The sequence below is a fragment of the Juglans regia genome, chromosome 1 (genome assembly GCF_001411555.2).
Source record: "Juglans regia cultivar Chandler chromosome 1, Walnut 2.0, whole genome shotgun sequence".
Taxonomy (NCBI): domain Eukaryota; kingdom Viridiplantae; phylum Streptophyta; class Magnoliopsida; order Fagales; family Juglandaceae; genus Juglans; species Juglans regia.
The window spans coordinates 8,369,123-8,395,334 of record NC_049901.1 but is presented as its reverse complement, the minus strand read 5'-3'; the positions used below and the strand labels follow the sequence as shown (position 1 = coordinate 8,395,334).

At 31.0% G+C, this 26,212-nt stretch overlaps 3 protein-coding genes across 4 annotated transcripts; all 3 read left to right on the top strand.

The window, feature by feature from the left end:
- Nucleotides 1-4,625: 4,625 nt before the first annotated feature.
- Nucleotides 4,626-6,366, top strand: LOC108987407 (40S ribosomal protein S13-like). The gene is made up of 5 exons (XM_018960314.2): nt 4,626-4,751; nt 4,845-4,917; nt 5,041-5,179; nt 5,604-5,790; nt 5,949-6,366. Exons 1-5 carry the CDS (start codon nt 4,729-4,731, stop codon nt 5,980-5,982), a joined length of 456 nt encoding a protein of 151 aa, XP_018815859.1. The 5' UTR covers nt 4,626-4,728; the 3' UTR covers nt 5,983-6,366.
- A 1,964-nt stretch (nt 6,367-8,330) lies between these two features.
- On the top strand, nt 8,331-12,498 carry LOC108987406 (chloride conductance regulatory protein ICln). Of its 2 annotated transcripts, XM_018960312.2 has the most exons (7): nt 8,333-8,636; nt 9,343-9,466; nt 10,322-10,436; nt 10,603-10,662; nt 10,766-10,828; nt 11,090-11,175; nt 12,064-12,498. In XM_018960312.2, exons 1-7 carry the CDS (start codon nt 8,470-8,472, stop codon nt 12,136-12,138), a joined length of 690 nt encoding a protein of 229 aa, XP_018815857.1. In that variant the 5' UTR covers nt 8,333-8,469; the 3' UTR covers nt 12,139-12,498. The 2 variants fall into 2 exon arrangements, with proteins under 2 accessions (XP_018815858.1, XP_018815857.1); XM_018960313.2 differs by lacking the exon at nt 11,090-11,175 and having other exon boundaries at nt 8,331-8,636; nt 12,064-12,362.
- Nucleotides 12,499-13,766: 1,268 nt separating this feature from the next.
- On the top strand, nt 13,767-16,065 carry LOC108987408 (40S ribosomal protein S20-2). The gene is made up of 4 exons (XM_018960315.2): nt 13,767-13,923; nt 14,097-14,226; nt 14,363-14,476; nt 15,697-16,065. The coding sequence occupies exons 2-4, from the start codon at nt 14,115-14,117 to the stop codon at nt 15,837-15,839; spliced, it is 369 nt and encodes a 122-aa protein (XP_018815860.1). The 5' UTR covers nt 13,767-13,923; nt 14,097-14,114; the 3' UTR covers nt 15,840-16,065.
- The last annotated feature ends 10,147 nt before the right edge of the window (nt 16,066-26,212 follow it).

Sequence of the window (26,212 nt, the reverse complement as noted above, 5' to 3'; positions counted from 1 at the left end):
AAGATCTCGGTTCCGGCCTACAGCTTCGTCGTCACTCTACCTGCATGCTTTAGATGATCAGTAGTGCGCTGGGCAGTGCATAACTTTTTCACCAGGCCAGGCCAGAGATCGAAGGACTTGTTCCTTTCTCCTTCTTTTAAACAGTTCTTTACTTTTTAAATGCCGTCCCGGATTTTTTCTCTGCCTTGGCTCCTTTTCAAACTTTTTGGTTTTCTTTACCATTTCTTTGCCGGGTTGGCATGGCATCTCTTTCTTATAAAGTACTGTCAGTTTTCAGCCTTTTTTTTTTTTTTGTTTTTTGCTCATTCCTTTATTATTACTGCTATCATTTGTTTAGTGGTAAACTCGCCATTCTTTGGTCTTTGTTTGGTATTTTACCCTGTAAATATACTCCGAATATATAGCAGTAGTAGCAGAATAGTGTTACCATGACTGCCATCTACACTTTCGTCCTTCAAACATAGTGCATCATTCAAAGACGAACACGCATGCATGAGTCTTGTCTAAGGATTTGCATGTGTAAAAATGCAATAAGTTTTATTTCAGGAAACTCATCATATATTAACATCATGTTTTGCATGCGTTTTGTACGTATATATATAGATAGCTTAATCATATATATGCTTTAATTTCATTGTGATCATGACTTTAAGCCTAGCCTTTCCATGTGTGGATATTAATAAAAAAATCGTGGGTACATCATGTTTTGGGACGGTTGTGGTCAACATCAGACCAGAGAGCATCTCTTTTAGGAGACGATGTAAAAGGGTTTTAAAGCGGATGCATGAGAGAGTGCAGGCTGGCATATTATCAAAGAAAAAGAATTTGCAAAAGGAAGCGGTGGAGCATAAAGCTATGAATCAATTATGTCTGTGGCCTCCATGGGTACTACAAATGATCTTAGGTTGAGTGCACACTTCCAAAGGATATATCCAAACGATCGACCTCTTTTCCAAAAATGTTTGTGCGTTCTAGACATGCATCATGAATGATCTAAAATTAGCTGCTGCAAAAATGGCTACGAGTTATTTCGTTTTAGGTAAGCCCATGTGGTTTAAAATCATGTCATTGTCTCTCACTTTGGCCTAGCTTTCGTAGTCATGATTTGCATGCCACGCGGGCAACTTTGCATGTTTCTTAATTACCATCTTTCTAATATTTTTCTGGACACTCCAATTCAAATAAAGAAATCAAGTGGATCCCATGCATGCATGGAGAGCTAGTACTGTTCCTATGCTCCGTTTGGGTGCATGCATGTCGAGAAGATATTGAGCTAGCTTGAGTAATCCATTACCCATGCAACCATCTAAGTGATGGTAATTCATAAGGCAATTTTTAAGTTACTCTCGTATATTTTGGTATATGCTAGATTTTAGATTCGATCCATTAATTTACGGCTTTATTGTTTACAAAAGGAGTAATTAATCCACTATATATTATAAAGGGGTGGTGACTACCTCAACGTTAGATCAAGTGACGACAAATAGACAAAAAATTAACATAACTAGGGAGTAAGACGAAAAAAATATGAAATCAAGGGTGATTTGCAGTTTGACTTGGGCTGGTTAATTTGGATGTTGATCGATCGGATCATCACTTAAACATAAACATTATTTATTTTTTAATTTTTAATTTTTTCATATAATTATTACCTAATCATTGCAACTTTCCTAAACATCCAAACAAAATACAAAAAATAACTTTGATTTTTTAAATATTTCAAACACATAAATAATATTAAAAAAATTATACTTTAACAATATTTTTATTCAATTTTTCCTCTATCATTTTTCAAAATTTCATCAATCATCTTAAGTTAAACTATTTTATTACTATTCATAAATCATTTTACTATTATTTACATATTTTTTTTATCTCAATATCGAATATCCAAATGTGACCTAAAAGCTAGACATCGATTTTGGAATTAACCCAAAAAAGTAACTACTAATTTTTTATATGGTACATATAATAAATCTTTAGATAATTCTGATAATTTGGATATATGATAATTTAGTATACCATTCATTGGAACATAATTTATTTGCGCACAATATGTATTTTCAGCCCTCCGCGGATTCTCTGTCCTCAAATTACGTACGTTCATGGTCCCTAAATGCCACATGGGTGCATTCTAGCATCTTAAGCTGGACCACGTTTAAGTTGTCACGAGATTGCATGGCCTTGAGTTTGTACTTATCCAAACCAATTAGCTAGATGCATACTATCAATATCGGGCCAGAACAATTTTCAGATCTATTTAGATGTTCTTTAAGACAAATTATTTACATTGCATTAAATTTAAAAGAGTTACTCGTTTTTCATTTATTTCTCGTTCAATTTCACCACAACACATAAGTCCTACGTACTAATAAGAGGGTCAAGATAATTGCTTTCTGCCCATAATTTGTCCTAAATACATAAATTATGAATTATATTTATCAACTATAAAGTCTCATTTGGTTATACAGATGAGATGAAAAATCTGTAAATAATAATTAGATAGTTTATAAATAATAGTGAAATAGTTTAAGTTAAGATGTTTTATAGAGTTTTGAGAAATGAGAGAGAAAATGTTGAATACAAATATTATAAAGTTAATATTGTTAGAATATAATTTTTTGATATTATTTTTGTTTTAAGATTTGAAAAAATTAAGTTATTTTTTATGTTTTGTTTAAAAGTTTGAGAAAATAATAATAATTAGATTAAAAAAGTTAAAAATTTGAAGTTGAAAAATGTTTATATTTAAATAATATTTGGATGATGAGATAAGGTAAGTTGAGACCATCTGTGAAATCAAATGAGTCCTAAATATTATGTGGCACATTCTATATATTTATCTATTTTTGGAGTTCAAAAAGTGTTAAATCACTATTTGTTTAAAAAATTTAAAGTGATAGAAAAATATTTATTTATTTAATATCTTAACACTCTCCCTTAGTATTGGCTAGACTCTCTCTCAATGAAGAGGGCTTAACACAAGAAATATTAAATTGAGCGGAGTAAAGTGTAGAATTAGGATTTAAATTCAGAATTTTTATTCTGATACTATATTAAATCACTATTTATTCTAAAAGTTTAAAATTTTATTATTTATTTAATATCTTAGCAAAAAGTTTGACAAAAATATCATTGGCATACCACTTTCTCCCATGTATGAACAAAAATATCCACTATTATTGTGAGGGGATATAACGATTAATTACACAAAAATGTATTCGTGTGGGTTTTTCGTAAAAATAGTACTATTTGAGGCATTTACAACACACACTAACCACATAGTAAAATTTAATTTGTAATATTCAAATTTTAATATTTTACTTCTAAATTAAATTATATCATATAAGTCATGTGTGTAAAGACTTTCAAATAAAATTATTTTTTTCACAAACATGACCCAATTTCAATGTGTGACACGATAAAATATAGCTAGCTAGCTAACTTCTAATGTGGGGCATGCCTCCAAACAAGGTGCTTCCTCGGCATTCTCCAGCGTAAATTAAGTTCTCGTTTGGCTTCAAAATTAGTATCAACTTATTTCATCTAATTATTATAATTTTTTAAAATTTTTATATAAAATATAATAAATAATTCAATTTTTTTAAATCTAAAAATAAAAAAAATATTATAAAAATATTTTATTTAATATTTTATTTTTATTTCAACTCATTTCAACTTACCATTCAAACCTAACCTCAGATTTCGCACTCTCCTTCACGCGGCCTTCTGACCCAAACTCATGTGGGCTGCGAGGGGATCTGTTAGCGAACTATGGTTCTCAAAGTCAAACTCTTCAGGCTTTGTTGGTCCCTCCGTCTTGTCTCACTGCAGTGGGCTTGAGTCTTGAGAAGCAAACCCTCTTATAATTAACTGTTATACGTCAGATTATTTATATAAATTTTAATTTTTTTTTTATGATATACCAACCCTCATAATTACTCATTACATTTTCATCATATTCTGTCTTACCTAATATATCGTTACAAAAATATTAAATTGGGTCTTAGATTTGCAAGTTGTTTTTTTTTTTTTATGAACGAGAGAGGTAAAGGGCAGGTTGACTTTATTTTTGTAGTATCGAACTCACACGCAATTATTCATGATTAAAAAAAGATATTAGATTACCTTGAATTAAATCCTCTCAGGGGTTAGCCCCCATCCTCTCTCCTTAGGTTTCAGCCATAACATAATATTAATCATAGATTTTTTACATTTTCTTCCATTTAAAAAATTGATATGAATTTTTTAAATATATAAGAAGCGCACGACACGTATTTTTAAAATGAAGAGATGGGCGTAAAGTAAATTTTAAAATTAGACTTTTAGAAAATTATGTGCTCTTCAGATATTTAATAAACACTTACTTTGTACATATAGAGATAGGTTGAAGAAAACTTCTACAAACCAATATTAAAAGAAAACGTTGTTCTTTTTCTCATTAAACTTCTTAAAAAATAATAATGAGTATGCAAAACAACGACTTCGAATGGCTTTCCCGAATTCAAATTTCGGAAGCCTACAAGATACCAATTATACATGGGCCGGAGAGAGGGCCCATTTCGTGGATGGCCTAAAGGCCTTAAAACTAAATATAAGATGCAAAAGCCGAAATCTGGCTAAATATATAAATAACCATTATATATCTCATTAGAAGCCTAGGGTTTGCGCAGCTCGTCTCAGCAGGGGAACGAAAGCACCGGTACCTCCACTTCCTTCGCCGCCGCCATGGGTCGTATGCATAGTCACGGGTACCTCTCTTTCTATCTCTCTGTATCTATATCTATGTATTATCTTCTTCTGGAGCTGGCGATATCTGATGTGTTTTTCTGACATGAATCTAGTAAGGGTATCTCAGCCTCAGCTTTGCCATACAAGAGAACTCCGCCAAGTTGGCTTAAGATCTCTTTCCAGGATGTAAGGAAAAAACTCCAATATTCTTTTTTGGATTTATATATACATATGTGTCTGTGTGGATATTTGTTTATATTGTCATTCGTGCTCACTTAAAAGAGGCTGTGGTTTTTGTGTGGGATTTAGGTGGAGGAAAACATATGCAAGTTTGCGAAGAAGGGTCTGACTCCGTCCCAGATCGGTGTGATTCTTCGTGACTCTCACGGTATCGCTCAGGTCAAGAGCGTTACTGGAAGCAAGATCCTCCGTATTCTCAAGGCTCACGGTATGTATTTGTTGTTTTCTGAATGATTTTGTGCTCTGTTGGAGGCTGAGAAATTGCGGTGGCGTTTAGAATTGGAACATTGTTGCCTAAATGCTTCGACTTTAGGGAATCAAGAAATAATGACGACAGTTAGTTCTCTACATGTGATGTCTTTTCTTGGTTTGCAGTAAAATAGTTTTCCATCACTAGGCTTTGTTTGTGTGATAATATGAGAAAATGTTAGATATGAGACGTGTAATGAGTTTTTTCCCTTCAATTTTCTTGTTTGGTTCCCAAATGAAAATGCTCAGATTCAATTGTTGGATTTTATTTACACCGTCTCCCTCTAGCATTTGATTCTAGTTACGGGTACATCAAAAATATGTATTTCTTTAGAATTTATTTGCTGAGTTTGTTTATATGTTTCTTCTTTCAACTGGGTCAGGCCTTGCACCCGAAATTCCAGAGGATCTGTATCATCTTATCAAGAAGGCAGTCTCCATCCGTAAGCATCTGGAGAGGAACAGGAAGGATAAGGATTCAAAGTTCAGGTTGATTCTTGTTGAGAGCAGGATTCACAGGCTCGCTCGCTACTACAAAAAGACAAAGAAGCTTCCACCTGTCTGGAAATAGTAAGTCTTCTCCTAATGTCTCACAATTACCTATTTGGATCCTCTTCCTTTTATTGATCCAACTTTTCATCCAATTTGATTGTGTCGTTGACCTTGTGATTTTGTCATTAAATACTGATAAAAAATTATCATTAATTCAACTTTTCTCTTTTCTGCAGTGAGTCGACAACTGCCAGCACTCTTGTTGCTTAATAAATATGTAGCTCCGCACACTTCTTCCTTGAGATATATGACTAATGTGAATGAAGTCTTCTGGTAGATTCGTCCAACTGTAAGACGTAATTCAGGACAATGAGAAAGGTTTTGTTATGCTGCTTCTAATTGGGGAGTAGATGAACCAAGAGATTTGTATTTTTGGATTTAGATGGTTATTTATTTGTCTTTTAGTTTCCTTTGTTTTTGTGTTCTGGTAGTCTTATGATTTGAACCTTTTGGCTTCAGATACATGTTTAATGTTTCGTATGTTTACAGTTGTGGGCAGGTAAGTCTTTTTTAACTTACTGTCAAAGTGATAGGCTGTGTAACACTTTTACACGACCATGTTTTAGAAATGACTATGCATCAAATTAACGGGTCAATGTGATATGCTAGCCTGAGTAGCCGCTGTTCGAGAGGATGCTGCAAATGCAAATCCCCTTCAGTTTGATGTGAGTTCGGTTGAGAGTTTGGTTTACCGGTGTTGTTTAAACTGATCAGGACCCGGGTTTCTATTTTGTAGTGCACAGCACAGTTTTGATGTTGGATACCCTGTTTGGAAGTCTTTTTACGCTATAGAAGGCCTTTAGATTCCAGGTAAGGGCTTGTGCACCCTTAGGATTAGGTAGGACGTTTTGCTCAGAATTACTTGGGGAGCAAAAATGCTACTACAGAAATCCATGACTAGTTAGAACAAAATGTATTGAGCTCAAAATTCGATTTTTTGCTCTCTAACTATAAGTATTAGCATCAGACATCGTGGTGATTCTTTTGTGCCTTGGAAAAAAGTCCAAATTTTTAGATGAGATGAATTAAAAGTTTAAAATATTATTAGAATATATATTTTTAATATTATTTTTGTTTTATGATTTGAAAAAGTTTAATTGTTTATTTTATTGTGTTTGAAATTGAAAAATTAATGATTAAGATGAGTTTAACATCGTCTTACAAAATTTATCTTATCATTTTAATTTATTACTATTTATAAAGAATTTAATTTAATTTGTTTTAATTCAACTCAACATACAAACGAGATTACTTGACCTAAAACATGAAATTACCTAGCCTAAAAAACACATGAATTCTCAAAGATTGGCTATGGTGTTATAATAACAGCACAAGGGTTATATAAGTATTTCTACGTTGAAATTTTTCTGCGCGATTTTACAAATCTTTAGGAGTAGAAGCAATGACATCAATTAACTATAAGTATGCAGCATCTACAACTAAGATATTCGCTACAATTTGATGTCTTCCACAGCTTTATGAAGTAAATTAGTGAACTAGCTTCAAATCATCGTTGGGATAGTGCAGTATTTTTCATAGCAGAGCTTTGTTTTATATAAAATATAATAAATAATTAAATTTTTTTAAAATTTTAGAATAAAAATTATATTTTAATAATATTTTATTTAATTTTTAACTTTTATTTCATCTCATCTATGTAACTAGACAAGGCCTTATTTAGTATGATTTTTAAAAATGTATCGTTATTTTCAATAGTTTTTCAACAAAATTTTCCAACTTTTTTAATTGCTTAAAACACTTTTACAAATTTACCAAACATATCATTTTAAAATAATAACTTTATAAACGTTAAAAGTACCTTTTTTTTTTTTTGTATGCAGTTAAAAGTACTTTTTAAGTTTGTACAAGAGAATATCTGATTTGAATGAATTTTATTTATAAAAAAAAAAAATAAGATGTTAATGTTCGATCTTCTTGAATAAAAAAGACTTATCTCATTTTAATTATTTCGTTAACTTCTTTTGTACATAAACAGTAGATTCTGTTATGAACTTTATTTATTATAGATATAGGAAATACCTTTCTGTAGTATCAAAAAAAAAAAAAAAAAACTCAAAAGTTGTTGAAATAATGAAAACTTCTGTTGAATGTGAAAAAAAAAATGTTGATAATTAGTTAGAGCGTTGGCAATGTCTAAAAGTCCAAAATTTAGTTAAAAGTTGAAGTTTTGGTTAAAATCAAAGTCATTGAAGATATTAATTCACATTAAATTATTAATCTTAAAATTAAAATAATAATATAATATTATATATTTTAATAATTTTTTTTTATATTTTCCAAATACACTCCCATCTATTATTCTTTTTATATCAATCTAATTATGTATTTTCTTATACATGCGGGTGAATTTCAGGCAAGTTGGGGAGGGAGAGGGAAGAAAGGAGGGGGATTTCAGACAAGTTGGGGTGTATGCGGCTGTATTGAGGATCTTTATGGAATGCCTACGTGTCTTGTTTTTATTGGCCAGTGGAAAAATGTTTTTCACACCCGGCCCCAAGTTTTTCTCTTTTATTAAAACAAAATAGAAAATATTGGGCTTTCCCTAGTAGCTTCGTCGAACAGAAAATAAAATAAAAAAAGCGGTTTACAAAACCCCAGAAAAAACCCTAGAGAGCACACACAGAATCCCAATCTTACGCCAGGGACTAAATAATTAGTAGGGTATTGCGAGAAAAAATGGTGTTAGGGCTGAGGCAATTCTCGGATAGAGTTGGAGAAGATGCCGGGGAACCCCTTCTCGACGCTGACAATGGCGAGGAGCTCATGCAGGTACTACCTGGTGTCGCCCTCGTTCTTGGGAATCAAGCTCCTGAGTCCCCCGGCACTCTCTACATCTCCACCAAGTACTCTCTCTCTCTCTCGCTCTCTCTCTGTGTGAATATGTACTTATATATGCATATCTTTCTGAATTACAACTTTCGGGCTTTTTGGGTTCTCAGAAAATGAAAGGGAACGAAAAGAAAATTGTCTGACTTCATTTATTCTGATCGGACGAAGAAATCTTTATTCTTGTAACTTGTAATTGACTATGTTGCTTAGATTATGTGTTAATTACCTAACTAAATTGTAACCAATACATTTTTCCTCTTTATTTTTTATTTTTCTTTCTGTTTTCTCTCTAAGTACTGGGAGATTCTATACTTTTATTGGAGTTGCTTTAAAGACTCAATAATTTCCTGAAGCTAGTTAAAAATGTATTTTTTTTTTTTCCTTGATTTGTAAGTCGTACGAGTACCCAGTGATTGTTGAACTCGCAATCTCAATGCTCCCCTTTGTGGCGGGGAAGGTGTCATTGAGCTGCCGGTCGTTGGCCGAACCTTGTTGAAGATACGTGATCAATTTTCCTCAAGCTCGACAATTGCATATTTATTAACATAATGGAGCAAAACTTCCTCTGTCCAAAAAAAATATTGTATATGTTTTTCACTGAAAAAATGGAGCCCTGGTGGTGGTCTTTGGTTTGTTAGATAGGCAAGGTTATTCAACTTGGTTGAGTTGACAAAAAAAGTCACCCGCAGTTGTATTCAACATGCTGGTGGTCTTTTGCAGGCAAGTGGTGTGGTTGAGTGATGTGGACAGGACCAAAGGTTATGCGGTCAATTTCTTGTCTCTTTCACTGCATGCAATTTCAAGGGACCCAGAGGCCTATCCCTCTCCTTGTATATATACTCAGGTATGCAAGTTTTCATACCCATCAATGTACTTCGGTCTGTGATTGTAATGCAATGATTTTGTTTTGGGATTTCCTAGTTTGAAATGTATTGTATGCAAACTGGGTTAAAAAGTAATTATTTAGCTGTCTTAGGGATTGTTGGATTAGTTTTGTTGCTGCTTTGGAACGTGTGTTTGTAATTGATCATCATTCAAGAACATCTGATTCTGATGCACATGACAATTAGACCAATAATTTACTTATTGAGTGTGTGGAAGCTTTGACACTCGAGCATTTATAAGGTTTGATCTTTTTCAGTGAAAACCATTAAAGTCTTTAAAGTTTCACTGAACTGAAAAATTGTTTCATTTGCACATATGCTAGTGATTTTGACTTCGTGCCATATTATTTTCCTTGCACCATTTGATCTCTTGGAAAAGTAGGAATGTTGACTTGTTTATGTAAGTTTCAAAATAATGACCAATATGTAAATCCAAGTGGTAAAGAAAGTCCTATATAGATCGGTTTTTGCAAAACTAAAAAGACCTTTGTAAATAAATTTTTCCATGTGATACAGTCGTGATGCTCAAAGGAAGATGACTAAATTTAAAACATCAATCAAGTATGGAATTTATAAATTATGTTAATTTGCAGAAGAATTTCATATCTGGATTTTTTTTTCTTCCTATATAAAGGTACTTCTAAACTTCATCATTTTTTATTTTCTTTTGTTGCAAGTGTCTTTCACTATAGATGGTACATCAGAGTCCATTTTATTTTTTGCATATTTCTGCCCCTTCTAAAATTAGTTGCCCTTAAATGATCTCTGTCCTCGACTTATTTTTACATTGCCAATGAATGTTATATTGTTCGAAGATTGAAACAGAAGCTGATGAAGATGATTCTGAGGGCTCAGATTCAGAAAGCAGTGCTGTCTTGGACTTATCCAAGATCAGAGAGATGAGGCTTATTCCATCAGATCCAAGCCAATGTATTCTTCTACCTTTCTTCGTGCTTTTTAAATCCTTCTCTTTTTCATTTGCTTGTCTTGCAGTTTAATCTTAAAATAATTCTCATACTGATGTTTTACATTTTCTGGCTGTACCCTCCTTATTGATATTGGTGAAACATGACTAATTTTTTACCTTCCGTGATAGTGGATGCTCTGTTTGACATCTTCTGTGAATGTGCTGAGCTTAATCCTGAACCAATTGATGGTGGGTACCCTTGTTCTACACATGATCAGATTCTATTCTTTAAGTTGTAGGATTTCTTCATCAGTTGCTTGCCATTTTTAATATTTGTGCATGCTTTCTTTAGAAGAAGAAGCAGCAGAGCATAATTGGGTTTTTAGTGCTGATCAGTTGGAAGATGAGGCGGCAGGTATAGGATCATTAAAATTATACACCTATAACTCTTTTTATGACACTTTTAGAACTCATTTTACAATTAGCCTATGCAATCATGCCACTTCATAAAATTGAATGTTAATTTTACAAAACTACCGTCCATTTTATATAAAATTGGAAAATAGTTGTAAAAGAGTTGTAAGTTGATCATTTTCCTTAAAATTATATTTATAGATGCCTACGTAACTTTATGAAATACATATCTTATTACATGTTTGTATATACATATATATAGAGGAGGAGGTTCTTTTCTCTCAAAATCCAAGCAACTCAATTGGTCATTCAAATGGGGATCATGACCTCGCTCGTACGGTGCTTGAGGTAGGCCTGTCAGCACACATATTAGTCTGTCTCGGAGCTCCTACATTATTGTCATATGACTTGGTCGAATTCACTATTGTATGTCATTGGATATGCACGTGTCTGTCTGTCTGTCTCTGTCTCTGTCTCTGATACTTGGTCTTTTTTTTTTCCTCAATAAATATGATATTTGATGTCTTAATTCCTACAATAGTTAGCTGAGATTGGGGATCTGGATGTAATTTAATGTATGGCATGTTTTCCCATTGTTGATCTAATAGGCCTAAATTATGACTTGTTAGCCCATGGTTCTAATGAGCCATGTATTTATTATCTTAGGCTGTTATTTGAGGGCAAGATCTTATAAAGGTTCTGTGATAATGGAAAGGTAAATTTACTTATAATAATATTATAATAATAAGTATAAAAAGAAAAGAAGAAGAAGAAATTGAAAAGTTAAATGGACTTTTTTTATAGAGTTTTTCCAAGGAGAGGTTTTTTCAACAATTATTTGGTCAGTACTAGCATTGAACCTCATGATTGTTTAGAAACCAGTAGTTTTAGTCGAGACCTATGTCTACGGGACTATATAATCAACTATATGTTTTCGGGGTGTTGATTTATCCTTTTATGCTGGTTGGTTTTAACTCTCTTCTTTAACCTAAAAAAGCTGTGCTTGTACTCATCAAAAAAAAAAGCTGTGCTTCTCTGATAAATACGAATCTGATGATTAATATGATGTTAACTTCATATTGAGGTTTTTATATTGGAATAAAGATATGATATTCGAACGTCGTACCATATCTGCCAATCTGATTATCTCCGAACGTCGTACTATTTCCTGCTCAGCTGTTACTTTTACTCTTTGAAAAGCACGTTTTATTGATTTGGCTTATGTTCTCATTACAGCTTCATATCAACGACCAACGATTTGAGGATGCAGACGACGACATGGAGCAAGACCGCAACAGTGGCCATCATTGATCTTCTATGCTTCTTCTAGTGTCGCGTCTTCAAATGTTTCCATTAGTCATATGTCCCATTTCTTGAGCCCTAATCAGAGTTTTACTGTACATGTGAATTATCATCGTGTCAATGTCAATTTGGAGCTCATGACAAAAGATAGGGCAATGCTGTACTATTATCGTATACTTTTGTTTTGATAACTATGACATCTTCTAACAATTATCAGCTTTTATAGACCCACCGTTTTCAGAGAAGAAAAATTTTACTTTGCAGATCTTATTCCATAATCCCTGCGCGCCTCCCCCGCCTGTGGGGGTGGTGATGGCAAGTGCTGGGCAATTATTTAAAAATAAATAAATAAATATGAGATTCTATTCATGTGAAAAAATTTGATTTTTTAATAATAGATTTTATTCTTTTTCAAAACGACTATACGATACTTGCGTATTCCGCATTACTAAAAAAAAAATAGTTCTTCTACTTAGCAGGTGTGTTGTTGAGGGGGGAAGGAGAAATTATATTTGCAATCATGAGTGTGCAAGCGTTATATAATTATTTTAAAATAAATAAAGAAATATGAGATTTATATAAAAATAAATTAAATTTTTAATAGTGAATTTTTCTATTTTTCAAAACTGTACAGTATTTGTGCATTTTATGACTGCATGTAACATTATTAAAAAAAAATAGCTCTTCTACTCAACAACTGAGTAGTAGAATTCCTCAAAGTCTTTTCCATTTTTGAGCATATTGCCATCGCATTCGAGTACGCCATTTTTATCTCTCATTACATCTAATCTCGCTGGATCTAATAGAGATCAAAGTGTTTATTTATAATTTTTTTAATTATTATCATTTCATTGTCTTTGATTTTAAATTATTAAAAAAATTACTTACTATTATTATTTTATTTGTGAATTGTGACATTGAAAGATGATGAAATACAATAGAAGAATTTTATTCGTTTTTTTTCTCATAATCTCATAATGTGATATTAAAAAATAATTTTATAAATAAAATATAATAAATAATATCTAATATAATAAAAAATAAGGAAATGGTGAAAAAATAGATGATGAGTAGTATTAATCAATACAATAATCAAAATAATGATGAATCACATTTTTTTTAATTCATAAATGATAATTCAAGCATTATTTTGGGCTGGACTTACTGAACCTATTTTTAGTTGGGCTACTCGCTGAACAAGCAAACTGGGCCCATAACACAACTATGGTATTGTTTGTCTTCACAACTTCTAACAACTTATCTAATTTCATTTTAGGCCTCGTTTGTATTCACAGCTCATCTCAACTCATTTCATTACTATTTATTATTATTCAGTAATTTTAACTCATAAATCTCATTATTATTTATAATTCATCTCACTATTATTCACAATCCATCTCAACTTATATAAACTCATATTCGAATCCAAACGACACTTTAATTATTATAAGTTATAATTTTTTTAAATATTCACACAAAATAAAATCCATAATTCAAAATTTTAAAATTTTAAAATAAAAATAAGATTAAAAAATATATATTTTAATAATATTTTATTTAATTTTTAATTTTAATCTCATCTCATCTCATCTCATCTCTTTTATGAAAACAAACTAGACCTAAATTCCTTTTGTTTATTTTTTTTGAAGTCCCAAAACCCTAACCCTAGAAGAGGGACGCACGTATATAACTCCCCAGTAGATTGCGCTTCCTATTGAATCGTCAGTAGCTTCGGCCGCCCCAACCAGAGATCCACGCCTCCGCTAGGGTCCTATTCTCTCTTTCGCTCCCCTAGTAAGTACTATCACACTGAAGCTTAGATTTATTTTTTTATTTTTATCTATTTGGTTAGTTTTTGCATTAAGAAAAGCAACATTCATTTCCTAAATTTTCATTTCGTAATTGCGTTTGGGAAAAAGTCACTCAGATCCAGTTTTTATTCATTTGTGGCGATTGGAAATTGGCAGGAACGGAAGCAAGAAAAGATGGCTTACGCAATGAAGCCGCCGAAGCAGCAGGGTGTGGATGAACCCCAGGAGCAGATTCACAAGATCAGGATCACCCTCTCCTCCAAGAACGTCAAGAATCTCGAGAAAGGTACCCCCATAGTTCTTTGCCATCATTTTTTTTTTGTTTCCCAACAGACATGGCCCATATGCCATATTACGATGAATTCATGTATGGGACGCTCATTTTGTTTTTCGTCTCATTTTGATTTTTGTTTGCTTGATAGTTTGTACGGATTTAGTTCGTGGTGCCAAGGACAAGCGTTTGAGGGTTAAGGGACCAGTGAGAATGCCCACCAAGGTTCTGCACATTACCACCAGGAAGTCTCCTTGTGGTGAAGGTATATTTTCATATTTCACTCTTGGGATTCAAATGCTTGGCTGTATAAAAGTATATTCCTGATTTTAGTGGTCACTTTTCAATATTCATTCGGCAAACCCATCTTATCGAATTTGAAGCATTTTGATAACTTTAAGTGGTTGATGTTTTTTTTATATTCTCTCACTGGTACGTTTCCATCACTATGGCATGCATGATCCTTTGGCCTGTTTTTCTTGATAATTTATTTAATGGTCTTGTCATCAGTTGCCTAAGTTTAGGTTAGGTGAGATGAGTTGAGATGAAAGATATTATTGTTTTAAGATTTGAAAAAATTAAATTATTTATTGTATTTTATGTGAGAATTTATGAAAGTTGTAATAATGAGATGAGATTGGTTGAGAGTGTTTCTCGATTCAAACCTAACGCTTGGGGCATGGGATGAGACACGAAATTCTCATCTCATCTCATCACATCATTATAACTTTCCCAAACTCCCAGACAAAATATAATAAACAATTCAACTTTTTCAAATCTCAAAACAATAATAATATTTTAAACTTTCATCTAAAATAAAAAATTCTCATCTCACTCTCCAAATTGTGAGGAGCTTAATGAAGTGGGTGTTGGAAATTTGTGAGGAATGGGCGGATATTGGAAGTGGTTGTAAGGGTGTTTGCGTCAAACTAAAAGATGGAAAAGAGAGATTCAAAATAATAACCTGGGTAGGGACGTGGTTGAGGTTAAGGTGTCTCAGATGGTAAAAAAAATGTTTCATCAATTTTGAGTCTCTTGGAAATGGATCTCAGAACAAATTTTGGAGCTTCCTCAACACTCCTTGCCAGCCCCCACAACTGAAGGTCCAATTAAATCACTTCATCTTTAATTTTAGTAATAGTTTTTTTTTCCCTTATTGGTGCTTGGTGTCTTAGAACAAAGTCCCAACTAATCCAAGGTGTTGAAAGGCTCTCAACAAGGAGGTTCCTACAAATCACCTTGGATAATTCTAGGGAAATATCCTGAGTCTGATAGCTCCTAAAAATTGATTGCACCCTAGAGGATCTGAACCCTAGACTTGGAGAGAGCATATACCACCAAGACCAAGGCCATTAAATGACTAATCAAACTAAACTATCTTCTTTTTAAACTTGTAATGTATTTCTATTGATAGCTAGGTCTTATTATCTCATAATTCTTCTGTTATTGAGAATTTTTATAAATTGTTTGGTTTGTTGTTCGCAGGCACCAACACTTGGGATAGATTTGAGCTTCGTGTCCACAAACGAGTAATTGATCTCTTCAGCTCCCCTGATGTTGTTAAGCAGATCACCTCTATCACTATTGAACCTGGTGTGGAGGTTGAGGTTACCATTGCAGATTCTTGAATGTAGACTACTACAGTTTCGCTCTTCCAATCACCTAGTTAATTAGATGTCCTTAGTTTCAGTTTCCCAGTTTTTTTGGAACATGTCATGCCTCAAGCGAATGATGCTGTTGGGTTAATGCATTACCTGTTTTTGATGTGAAAGGACTTGTGCAAGGAGGGATTTTTTGTTTTGGTATTTTTTTTCATTTTTCTTAAATTGAGGTTTTTGAATGATTAATTACTAATATATTTGATGTTAAATACCATAAAAAATGTTTTTTGGTCATACCTTCCAATTGGTAGTCATTCGTCGTCAAAAACAGCTATTTCGTGATGTGAGAAATTGATGCTGTAACATGTGTATTTTAACTTGTTAAATTTGTTTCAGGAACTTGCGAATCGTTATTAGCTACAAAACATAGTTTCTCATCTGGGGGTGTCACTAATAAGGGGTACTTTCATGCTGCTACGATGTTTTCCATTCGTCCTTCAAGAAATGGAAAACGTGAGTGAGATAATATAGTTTTATTTTAGAGTAGTGGGCCAAAAAGAGATTATATAAAATAATTTAAAATAATCTTATAAACTGACTTCGTTTTATGGAATTGGTTATATCTATTTAGCAATAAGAGTAATTTTATAATTTGACATATCACATTAAGTCATATCAGTTTGTTTGATTATTTTTGTATAATTACTGTAGCTAGAGTATTTATCTTTATTTTATGTATGCATCATCCAAGCATATGGGAGTCTGAAAATGATATAATAGTCTCGGTTGTTTTTCTAAATCAGATAAATTGAGAGTAGATTTAAAATTTTAATAAAATATTGTTATAATATTTTTTTTTAATATTATTTTGTGTGGAAATTTATAAAAGTTGTGATTAGATAAAATGAGATGAGTTGAGAATGATTGTGAAGAAAGAAAAGTTTGGGACCATATGAGTTTAAAACAACTTTTTACACCAGCCAATGATAATGTATCACGTAGACACAACAGGAAAACACCACATGAACCCGCATCCACCTGATCCCCCTCCCTCCCTCCGAATCTCTCTCCCTCCGCCATCGTACTCAAGCTTTTCTCATAGAAAAAACCCTTTCCACAACAATGAACAAAACAAAAGGAATGCCACCACGAGATACAGGGTTGGTACCAATTTGAAGATTATGATTGGCCGATTCACCATTGCTCAATGTTGTTTTACAAGAACCCTCCATGGTTCAGCAGGTTGATCTTCACCAATAAACCTTCCAATTAATATTAACTATGAAAATGGAGAAGACTATGCCCGGTTGCCCATGAAAACCTGGTTCAAAAACCAACGGAGAATTTTGTTCCTCAGATAAGCACAAACAATAACTCAATCTCTCTTTCCCTGGGTTGAATTAAAAAGCTGAAAAGAGAAAAATAAAATAAAATCTCAGGAGTCAATATCAACCCCCCCCCCCCCCCAAAAAAAAAAAAGAAAATGTGTCAGAAATACAAAGCTTAGAGTTAGACAATAAAAAAGTTATTAGTTGTTTCTAGAACAAGATGTATAGGAGAGGAGACAAATTCCAATTCATAGATGATAACAGAAACTGGCGGAGGAATAGTATTGGTGGGTGTTTTTTTGTTTTGCTCATCGTCGTGGGGAGGGTTTTTTGTTTGAGAAAAGCTTGAGTGCAGATGATGGTGGAAGGAGAGAGATTCAAAAGAAAAGAGGGGAATCAAGTGTACGCCGATTCTTGTGATGTTTTTCTAGAGTGCCTACGTGGTACACATTATCATTAACTGGTGCGAAAAATTTATTTTAAATCCATCCCGGCCCAAGTTTTTCTCTTGTGAAAACAAACCATGCCAAATCAAGTATTCTAATGTACAGCCGATTTCATTCTTGTTCCAGTGAATGCTCTTAGCTTTGGGACACATCAATCTGACAATCTTGTAATGAAAGGGGAATTACTGTGATAAAATTGAAAATCTTTGCTTAAAATAACCCCTTGTTCCAAGTTTTGAGCTCGGACCAATCCTATTTCACGAGATTTAATTTATATTTAATATTGGAGCAAAAAAAAAAAAAACATATATACCTTATATATGCTTCCTATTTTGCATCACCATCAGGAATCTTCCTTGTGACGATTGACGAAGGTATTAATATCAGAAAGAAATTAAATAAAATTATCAGATTGAGATACAATTATACAACTGTGGTTAAGGGTGTAATTGGTCCGTTCAGTAGTTTTGTACATTTTTTAAAATCGAATTGGTGTACACTGGTTTTGAAATTTTAAAAATCGATATCGGAGTGATTCATTATTAAAACTAAAACTTCTGGTTTTTTCGATTTTGGTCTGGTACGATTTGATTTTTTCGATTTTACAAATTATCTATGTTAATAATAATATAATGTTTACATATACTAAACTATTAGTCTATTTATATTATAGTATTATATATTATTTTATAATAATTAACACATATTAGAATAGGATTTTTCCTTTTTCCTTCTTTTTTTTTTTTTTTTTACACTCATGAGTGGTCTCTTTTTTTCTTTTACCGTTCAAGAACCGCACTGAATGAAACTTCTAGAATAGGATGTCTCTATTCAGGAATTTAGACATCGAGAAGCTCTTGAGTTTTCTCTTCAGAGTAAGAGTGAATTTAGAGAGACAAAAAGCATAATGGGTGAGTACTAAAGTATTTAATGATGTCTATATGAATATTCCTTGCAATACCAACTGCTGTCGAAACTAGTCATTGCGTCTAGTCTAAGGTATCTACACTAAGGTCGGTTTAGATGTTAAATTAAATTGAATTTTGTAAAATTTATCTAAGATTAATTTATATATATTTATAAAAATTTAAAAAAAGTTATAGATCCCATATGTAAAAAGATGTTAAGTTAAAAAATATTATGAGTCTCGCGTATAAAGAAATTTAGAATTATGATAAGTTTATTAATTTAAAAATTAAATATTTAAGTATTAAATTTAACTTAAAATTAAATTAAACTAAATTGATTTCAATTCGGTCTAAGTTACAAACGGGCCTAAATACCATTTTACCTGCTCAAAAACAATAACCAAGATTAACTAGAAAGAATATTCATCCAAAACTTCCATGTGTCGAGATATTTTTTTTCATCATGTCAAGAGTTTTTGACTTTGTTCATGCTCTTCACATTGGGCTTACCACATCATCTTGTTGGGCTGGAGATGTAAACTCTCATGGCTGGGTATCTCAGAGTCAAATGGAGTTGTATTTCTCTTCAAGTTAATTCCACTTTCTGTTGGATTTTAGTGAGCTATGGATGATCTTTATAAATAAACAGAGATTCTAAACACTGTCAGAAAAAAGATAAAATTCCCACAATTATTTCATGTATCTAATTATTGACCTGTTTGCAATCATGTTTCTAGTGCAAAATCGTACTGGGTATAATAAAAAGGAAAAAAAATTTCGTACATCAAACTGTACACTAATATTAAATGTAAGGTATTTTTTTATTTATTTTTATAATAAAAAAATTATGTGAGTGTTGATACGTATGCGGCATAAGATATTCAATCCCAATACATGAATTAACAGAATATGTGTTATATTTAATACATGAATTAGTAGAAAATGCAAAAAGCTAGCTCAAAAATCAAACAGCATGAAAAACCTGGCTACTAATTAATCTCAATTAAAGAAGTTTTTAACTCAAGTACAAGACAAGAAAGAGAACGCCATGGTGTAGCAAATATCATATAGAGGAAGGGAAAGAGAGAGAAAGGGCCCAATCAGGTGAGGAGAAACAAAAACAGTGTCAGGATAAGCATCATTTCCAATCACATACCAATTCCGACGATTATTGTGGGAGGTTTTATTTGTTGATTTTTTGTAATAGTTCGACCGTGTCGAAGCACGTCAGTTGATTGGTGTGCTTTTGTTTCACCTACAAATCATGACTTGGAGGAGTTTCTTTCGGTTCTTTTTCATCAAACAGGATTGCAGTCTCTCTCTCTTTTCAGTCATTCGTGCCCCCCAACAATCATCATTTCTGGAAATTATCTTTTTGTTAACCCATAATCACCACGACTCAGGCTTTAATTATCTTCACCGACGCGTTTTCCTGTGTAGAAATTATGTCGTTGAACTAATTAATCGGTTCAACCCCGGAAAGAACATCGTCAAGAAAAAGGAATCAACCACCCAACAATATCAATTTGCAGAAGATATTTTCACCTACGAGGATTTCTGTGGAGATTATTACGGCACGAAATTCAAAGGGCTTCGAGGGTTGAGACCCAAAATTCAAGGAAACAAAGACTCCTGATTTTCCTTTTCTTTTTTTTTTCTTTTTTTTTGGGTTCTGCATAACATAAAGATCGCTGCTTTGATCCCAATAAAGTAAAATTGACATCATCATTGCAGAAACTAAAAAGTTCAGATTCCTATCTTGCCAAACCAACACATATAAACTTGTCCATCACCAATACGAGAGAGGTCTTCGATTACAAGGCCTAGAGCCACGGCGGTGGGGGCCTCGACACTGAGAGATTCCACAGTGGTGGGGGCCTTGACGCAGAGGTAAAATGGTTCTCGCAAAGTTGTGTTGGCCTCTTTTGTCAGCCCTTCTCTATATATGCCCGTAGGAAGCTAAACTCATCTACTTCTGCTATTCTTTTGGATCAAATAACAAATAAGAAAATTTTAATTTACGGTCATTTTTATATATTATTTATGAATTTTTTTAATATAAAATAATTATTTTAATCAATCACATTAATAGAATATATAAAAAGTATACAAAATTAAAAGATATATAAATAGAGTTAACTTCAACGAATTTTTTTTTTTTGTGGGGGCTAAACAGAATTGCATCAGGAGAAGAAGTGTTAGGTGTTCTATATAAAAATTTCATTACATTAATCGCAATCCATGTTCCTTAATTGAGCCAAAGGAAGAGACTGCTAAAGGCAACAGCTTGTTTTGATCCAACAAATCAATTTGGATTTGGTTTGAAGTCACACTCAGTAGAAAGACAATACGATTCTATGCTTTTTGAACATTTCAAATCAATTACAACGTAGATGATCTTTATGGTGTAATTTAAAGAGAGATGGAGACATTTCATGAATCTAATTCATATTGAATATTTTTTGAGCTAAAATCTTTAGATACCAGAAACTCTACCATCTGAATCGGCACAGACTAACCTGAATTGAATCAAGTGAGCAGTTGAAAACATGTAGCCTCTATGTCTCGCATTTCTAAATGAGATTTTATAAAAATAAATTTATAAATTGATATGATTTTATTTTAGATTTTATTTTATAATAAAATTAATTATAAATTTAATATATTATATCAAATTTTGAATTTATTTTTATAAATATCTGAATAAATTATTTTTGTTTCCAAAACCCATCCGTAGACTGACAGCTTAAAATCAAATGGCAAACCGTCCTTGGATTTCTCCCTCCTTTGCGTTCTGCAGCAAATGTAGGACCATTTAAAATAGACTATAGCAGAAACAGAGCCAATGGATTTGGCAGGAGGGGTATACGGATCGTCACCTTTTATTTCAATTATAAATTAATAACAATTTCACCTTATCAAATCAAATAGAAAAATTATTCTTACCACTCATTATCCATTATTTACTATTTTACATTTCATATTTTATAAAAAAAGTTTCACACTTTATTAAAAAAAAATTGCCAAGTATGAAATGTGGGGTAAATGATGGCTTATGTATAACATTTCTCAATCAAATAAGATGAAAATAAAATGAGTAAAATTTTTCATTGAATATATTATACCTGAATGCTCAGGAAATATATAATAAAAAGGTCATTTAGTTGAAAAAATGTGACACCTTGAACTATTTATTTATATTTCTTCATTTATATTTTTAATTGTAATTTGAATATCTATTCACAATTATAAAAATACACATTAATTGTTTAACGTTAATATAAGATTTTAAAATAAAAAATTAACATCAACTAATAATAATATTGTAAAACTATAACTTGAAACACCTCAAAGATGATGTCATGTCATTAAAATGATGACTGATGTAGATTGGTTATCTTTTATGGTTGAGTTTGAGAATTGGATGCTTCGTACTTTTGAGACAAAAATAAATTTTCTAAAGTTACAAATTTGCGCGAAACGAATAGCATGTAATAGAATAAACTTTTTATGTTAAAATAATATTCGACCAGCAATTTCGACTCGACATATTTGACTAGTAAGAATAATCAAAATTAAAAGTACTGTAATTTTATTACATTTATTATAATAAATTTTTATACAATTTAATTAAATTATAATTAAAATATATCTTTACGGAGTTCACAAGTAGTGAGCAATGTAATTCTAGCTTCCTTTTATTCTTTTGCTTTTCTTTTTCACGGAACTCGTGAAGACACGCGCCTAGACAAGAGAGTATGGTGCTCCGGCATACTGAGCAATGTAACCCATTTTTCCCGCATAAACCCCAAAGTTTCCGCAGTTGTGTCTAACATACTAGGCGCGTGAGCACGAAAAGACAGGGACAAACATGTCAGCGCACGCGTGTGTTGTCTTGACTCGTGCGCGTCGCAGTCAAGCTGCGGGACCCATCTCGAGTTCTTCACTGTTTGTTCAAGCTCAGCTGGTGATTCTGCATGGGGGGCCCCACACGGTCGCTATCGATCTCTGCTGTACGATCGCTACTGTCCGTCGCTCATCATTAGGAGTCGCGCAATTTACTCCGTGATTAGATTAGAAATGCATTCTGAAATTTTATTTATAATAAATATTTACGAATGCTAAATGTAAAATCTAATTTAAATATTGACGTTATCATTATTAATTATTATTATTTTATTATTAATTATTAATTATTAATTATGATTCAATACTATATTTCTACTTTTTTATTACTATTCCCAAAATACCTTAAAATACATTACTATCAAAATACAACCTAAGAATCTTCTATGAAACATAATTTTGTAGAATTTATTATAAATTTATTTTTTATTAAATTTATATATCAATTTCTTTTCTTAAAATATGAAAAAAAAAGTAAATTGAATCTCTCTCGCCTCTCATTTTTTGTCCACTTGAGAGATGAAATGCAATCCTCAATGGTAGAGCGGAATTAGTATTTATTATATTTCAATATAAATGATAAGTTTATTAATTTTCTAGGTTCTTAAAACTCTTTTAAAACTTCATATTTTTCAACATTTTCAGTTTTGAAAATAAAACTAAGAATAATATTATGATTATAATGTATAGTTTCCCATCTCGTATTTACAATTCTATTTATTGACACACTAATCATATTATTGATATCAAAATTTGTTACATAAGGTAAGAAATGTATATATGCACTGTCTTTTTAAATACAAAAAAAAAAGGTAAGTAATATTTATGCATTTATTTGTAAGTAACAAAATTCTTTATTTTAATTCATTAAATTAACTTAAATGCTAAAAACTAAATTTGAAATAACAAAACTTAAATTTTTATATACACGATAAGGCTTGTACTTTAAAACAAGAATAGTCATGTACCTCCATTTCTTTCCAAAAGTTAACTCATTTATTTTCATCTTATCATTATAATTTTTTTAATTTTTTTAAAAAATATAATAAATAATTTATTTTTTTTAAATCTCAAAATAATAATAATATTAAAAAATATATTTTAATTAATTAATATAAAATTATCTCATCTCACTATACAAACGAGCCTTAAAATACTAGACCCACTTCACAAGACAACAAAATGACGAAACGCACTTTGCTTACCAACATTCAACACAGCATGCATATAAAATCTTTATGTAATTTTAAGTAATTATAACATATATAGCTAATTTACAACTCAATTTATAATTAACAAATATGATTGTATTATTTTGTAAAAAATTATAATCGTATGAGTTTTCTATTCGATTTGAGGAAAAAACTTTAGACAATTAATTTTCATTTAGAACAAAGTCGTAAAAAGAGTTGAGTTGTATATGGTTATTCATTTTTTAATTTCAAACATAGTTGTTAAAATTATTGTAGATAAGTATATGAATAGGTTTACATCTTTGAAAATATTTTTATAATCTAATCACTAAAAAAAAATTAAAAGAAATCCCCCTAAATCACAAGTTTTAAAAAGATACATAAATGAAATAGATTTTATAATGTTGATCAAATATGCAATAACTATTATAAATGAGAAAATATATTTGGAACCGTGAATTGTGCAACCGCTGCATAATTACTTTGAAAAAAATGAATAAAACATGGATCCCGCATGAAAAAAAAAACTAATAGTGGACTCCACTTTTTTTCAAAGCGATTACTCGGCGTTTACACACTTCACGGTTGTATGTAGAATTACTCATTATAAATATGGTTTAATTTAAGTATATTTATTTATCTCACTTTATGGTTTTAATTTTAAAAAAATGACATTTTTGGTCATAAAATTTTCAAATATGTATACTATTTTTTAAAATAAATAAATAAAATATTTATAAAAAAATTTAATTTTGTAATAATAAATTGAATTCCTTAAAAAAATAAAAAATTATACTTATCATCTTCACACCACACACCATACATAATTTTTTATTTTTTTTTCTTACTAAATATGTAATGTATAGATGATGACCTTAAGAAATTAATTAGTTTAGAGAGAATAAAATTAAAAACAATTTAAAAAAAAATTAAAATTAGTGTGATATACAATCAATAATAGCAAAACTAAAAGTACACGCCGTTAGAGCATTGACATTGGTTTATCTATAAACATATTCAAAATCACATTTTTTGAAGATTAATTTTTCATATCAAGAAAAATTCATTCATTAAATTATGCATCTTAAATAATAAAAAAATATTATTATTTTATAAATATGATTATTTTTCCTAAAATTATTTTTTTCTTTCAAATTTATTTTTATTGCTGCTGAGAGAGAGGAATGAGAAATAAATGTTTCGAGAGGGTTTGTTTTTGTTGATGTTGTGAAAGAGAGGGAGGAGAAGAGAGAAAAAATAGTGTAATAAGATTTGGAAAGCGAACATCTTTAAATTTATAGAAATAAAATTTATAACTATACAAATTTTTAGATATATATAATTTAATATAATCTAATTTAAAGTTATATTATATAAATATATAGATGCATATTAAAATGTATAATCTAATACCAGTGCTTTTATACCAAAAATGCCGAAAAAGTTTTAAAAAGATGATAGGTGACAACAACTTTTTACTGGAAGGAAAAAACTACTGCCCAAAACTTACCGCTGCATTTGACTGTTCAGTGATTTTGTTTTTATTTTTTTATTTAATAATTAATGAAATAATTTTAAATGTATGATATAATTATTTTTTATATTTTAAATATATTAAAAAATATATAAATAAATAAATAATTATAAAAATAACTAACAGTATAGACTAGGGCCGCCTCTCCTTATTGGAAAGGCTGAGGACTAGGTGCCGGAAACAGCACTTCGTACAGGTATAGGTTGGGTTTAACACTCCAGAGTCGAGTGTCTGACCCCCGAATACGACTTCTGTTTCTTGATCTTGGAGATGCCATTTGAATGCCACCTTTTTTTAGGGATCATTTCATTATAAATTTTAGATAAGATAAGAAAGAAATGATTTTAAATGAATAGAATGAAAAAATATTATAATATTATTTTTTATTATTATTTAAAAATTTAAAAATTTTAGTATATATTATATAAAAATTTAAGAAAATTATGATGAAATGATTTGAAAGTGTTTTGTATCCAAACGGATTAGATGAAATTTTCTCGATTAATTTGTAAAGTGAGATGAGATAAATTTTTTATAAATAATAGTAAGATAGTTTGTGAATAATAGTGAGATAGTTTGAATTGAGTATTTTTTAATTTAAAAAAAAAAGAGAGAGAGAAAAAGTTAAATAATAAATATTATAAAATTAAAATATAATTTTTATTTAGAAATTAAAAAAAATTGAAGTTTTTTTGTTTGAAAATTTTAAAAAATTATAATGATTAATTTTAAAATATTTATATTTATATTATGTTTAAGAAATAGATAAAATAAGATGAGACCTATTTTCAAAAAAAATCCTAACTCCCCTATAAAAAAAATGGGGGGGACTTTTAATTAAATAATTAGTCATATAGATGTGGGAACCTCATCAAGCGATTGAATTTACCTCTCACCTTTCAATTTGTTTAGCATTTTAAATCACTCAGTATCTATGTTGGATACGCTAATAAATGTCAATGTACTTGCTTTTCTCCTACGATGCATCTGGTCCATTCCGATTGGAAAGGTCATTTTTGCAAATTATTATTCACATTGACTTCTTTAAGCATGGTAAATATGGAAAATTAAGACTGCCCTTTCTT

Bases quoted from the DNA above. Each gene is read 5' to 3' on its own strand.
- LOC108987407 (XM_018960314.2), top strand. From the start codon at position 4,729: ATGGGTCGTATGCATAGTCACGG. The intron at 4,918-5,040 runs GTAAGGAAAAAA...TGTGGGATTTAG, and splicing joins TTAAGATCTCTTTCCAGGAT to GTGGAGGAAAACATATGCAA. The intron at 5,791-5,948 runs GTAAGTCTTCTC...TCTTTTCTGCAG, and splicing joins CTTCCACCTGTCTGGAAATA to TGAGTCGACAACTGCCAGCA.
- LOC108987406 (XM_018960312.2), top strand. From the start codon at position 8,470: ATGGTGTTAGGGCTGAGGCAATTCTCGGATAGAGTTGGAGAAGATGCC. The intron at 8,637-9,342 runs GTACTCTCTCTC...GGTCTTTTGCAG, and splicing joins ACTCTCTACATCTCCACCAA to GCAAGTGGTGTGGTTGAGTG. The intron at 11,176-12,063 runs GTAGGCCTGTCA...TTCTCATTACAG, and splicing joins TCGCTCGTACGGTGCTTGAG to CTTCATATCAACGACCAACG.
- LOC108987408 (XM_018960315.2), top strand. From the start codon at position 14,115: ATGGCTTACGCAATGAAGCCGCCGAAGCAGCAGGGTGTGGATGAACCC. The intron at 14,227-14,362 runs GTACCCCCATAG...TTTGCTTGATAG, and splicing joins CGTCAAGAATCTCGAGAAAG to TTTGTACGGATTTAGTTCGT. The intron at 14,477-15,696 runs GTATATTTTCAT...TGTTGTTCGCAG, and splicing joins GAAGTCTCCTTGTGGTGAAG to GCACCAACACTTGGGATAGA.